Source organism: Aureococcus anophagefferens, assembly GCF_000186865.1.
Source record: "Aureococcus anophagefferens unplaced genomic scaffold AURANscaffold_271, whole genome shotgun sequence".
NCBI classification, from domain to species: domain Eukaryota; class Pelagophyceae; order Pelagomonadales; family Pelagomonadaceae; genus Aureococcus; species Aureococcus anophagefferens.
In genome coordinates, this window is record NW_008705805.1 from 2,789 (window position 1) to 4,596 (window position 1,808).

The 1,808-nt window shown below is 67.3% G+C and overlaps 1 protein-coding gene across 1 annotated transcript in view; it reads right to left on the reverse strand.

The window, feature by feature from the left end:
• Positions 1 to 1,808, reverse strand: part of AURANDRAFT_68649 (hypothetical protein) — a gene marked incomplete at both ends in the record, with an annotated part of 5,338 nt that overhangs the window by 2,109 nt on the left and 1,421 nt on the right. Inside the window, one exon of the mRNA XM_009044359.1 lies at positions 1,444 to 1,701. Within this exon, the coding sequence (XP_009042607.1) occupies positions 1,444 to 1,701 (258 nt within the window). The remainder of the gene's footprint in view (positions 1 to 1,443; positions 1,702 to 1,808) is intronic.

The window sequence follows — 1,808 nt, forward strand, 5'->3', positions numbered from 1 at the left end:
TCTTCTGCGAATCTGCTCGCACGACAGCTTCAGGTCCATGGCGCGGAGCCCGCCGGCGTCGCTCCAAAGTGCGGGGACGTCGCCCGGCCCCGGGCGGCGGGGACGCGAACCGGAGCGGGCGGGCGTCGGGACCGGCCCCGGCGGCGGACGGCGCCTGTGAGGCTCGAGCGCTGCTCCCAGCGCCGTCTATTATGTATCCGAGATAGATCGACTTGCCCTCGGCATGGTGAGGTCTGCCGCGGAGATTGTTATTATTTTGTATTTGAGGCTGAGCCTGGGAAGGTTAAAATGAAATGCAACAATCTTGATCCAGCCCCGATCCGAGATAATCGCCGGCGAGCAGCGATATTTAACCTTCCTCGCGCCGCGTTCGAGGCGTTCCGCGGGCCCGATGGCGCTGACGCCGGGCACGCGCAAGGTCATCAGGGAGTTGATGGAGGATAAGAAGGAGGGCATACTCAAGACGCCGGAATTCGAGGACCGGAGAAAGCGGGTCTTGGATGAGGCCGACGAGCGCCACGCGGCGAGCGCTGCGACGCCCGCGGCGCCGGCGCGGGAGCCGCCCCCGCAGCCCGCGAAGCGCGGGCGGACCGCGGGCGTGGCGAGGCGGCCGCGCGGTAGTGAAGGTCAGGCATCAGAGACCCAGAGACTAGAGACCTGGGCATCGAGCATCAGACCTGGGTTTCAGACTAAGAGAGACCTGGGATTGAAACCCAGGCCCTCGAATTACGAAAAAAAACCTAGAAGTCGCCCAGGGCGTGGTCCAGGTCGCCGGCGGTGGGCCACAGGTGGACCACAATCACCTCCATCACCTTCAGCAGCAGCAGCAGCAGCAGCAGCGTCGTCGTCGTCGTCGCCGCCGCCGCCGCCGCCGCCGCCGCCGCCGCCGCCGCCGCCGCGCGCGCGCGCGCGCGGGCATTCGAACCTACAATCAGACACAGAACGGCATAGGGAAGGCCATTTTAGCTCAGTGGGTGAAACTGTGACGGTAATATAGACGGGATCCCGAAATCGAGTGGGCGCGCGCGCAGCCCGCAGCCGCAGTGATCGACCGAATGTACTCCGCCAAAAGGATGGGGCAGCGCCGGCGCAACTCACTGGCGTGCTCCAGTGCACTTCCTTGGCCCGGGATGGGCCCCGATAGCGGTTCTGGCGGCGTCGGGGCAGCCCAGACGTCGCATGCGCACTCCTGCGGACAAACGGGTTGGGGCATCCTGTCGTCAAGCGGCAAACATATCTGTAATTTATATAGGGGGGATAATAAAAAAATGGACCTCCAAAAGACCTGGGTTTCATACTCAAAAAGACCTGGAAAAGCATCAAACCTGGGAATCAGACCAAAAGACCTGGGTTTAAAACCTGAGCATCGGACTTCACTACCGCGCGGCCGTCTGTCCGGGGCGACCGGGAAGTGAGCGCGTCGTCGAGGGGCGCGACGTCTACGACGGCCTGCACGACCGCGCGTTCCTGGGTCTTGCGGAAGCGGCAGAGCCGCGCGAGGAGCGGCGGCGCGCCGTCGACCCCGCACGCGCGGTCGACGGCCGCGCCGAGCGCCGCGAGGAGCCGCGCCTCGGCGGCGACGGGGAAGCCGCCGCCGCACTTGCGGTCGACGGCCGCGACGGCGGCCGCGTGCGCGGCGACGGCGCCCCGGTAGAGCACCCCGTCGAGCGCGAGCGAGGCCGCCGGCGCCGGAAGCGCGGCCTCGGACAACCCCCGCCCGCTCCCCCGCCGCTTCGACGCGCCCCGCCCGCTCCGCCGCCGCTTCGACGCGCCGACGGCCACCGGGAGCGCGTCGAGGAGCGACCAGC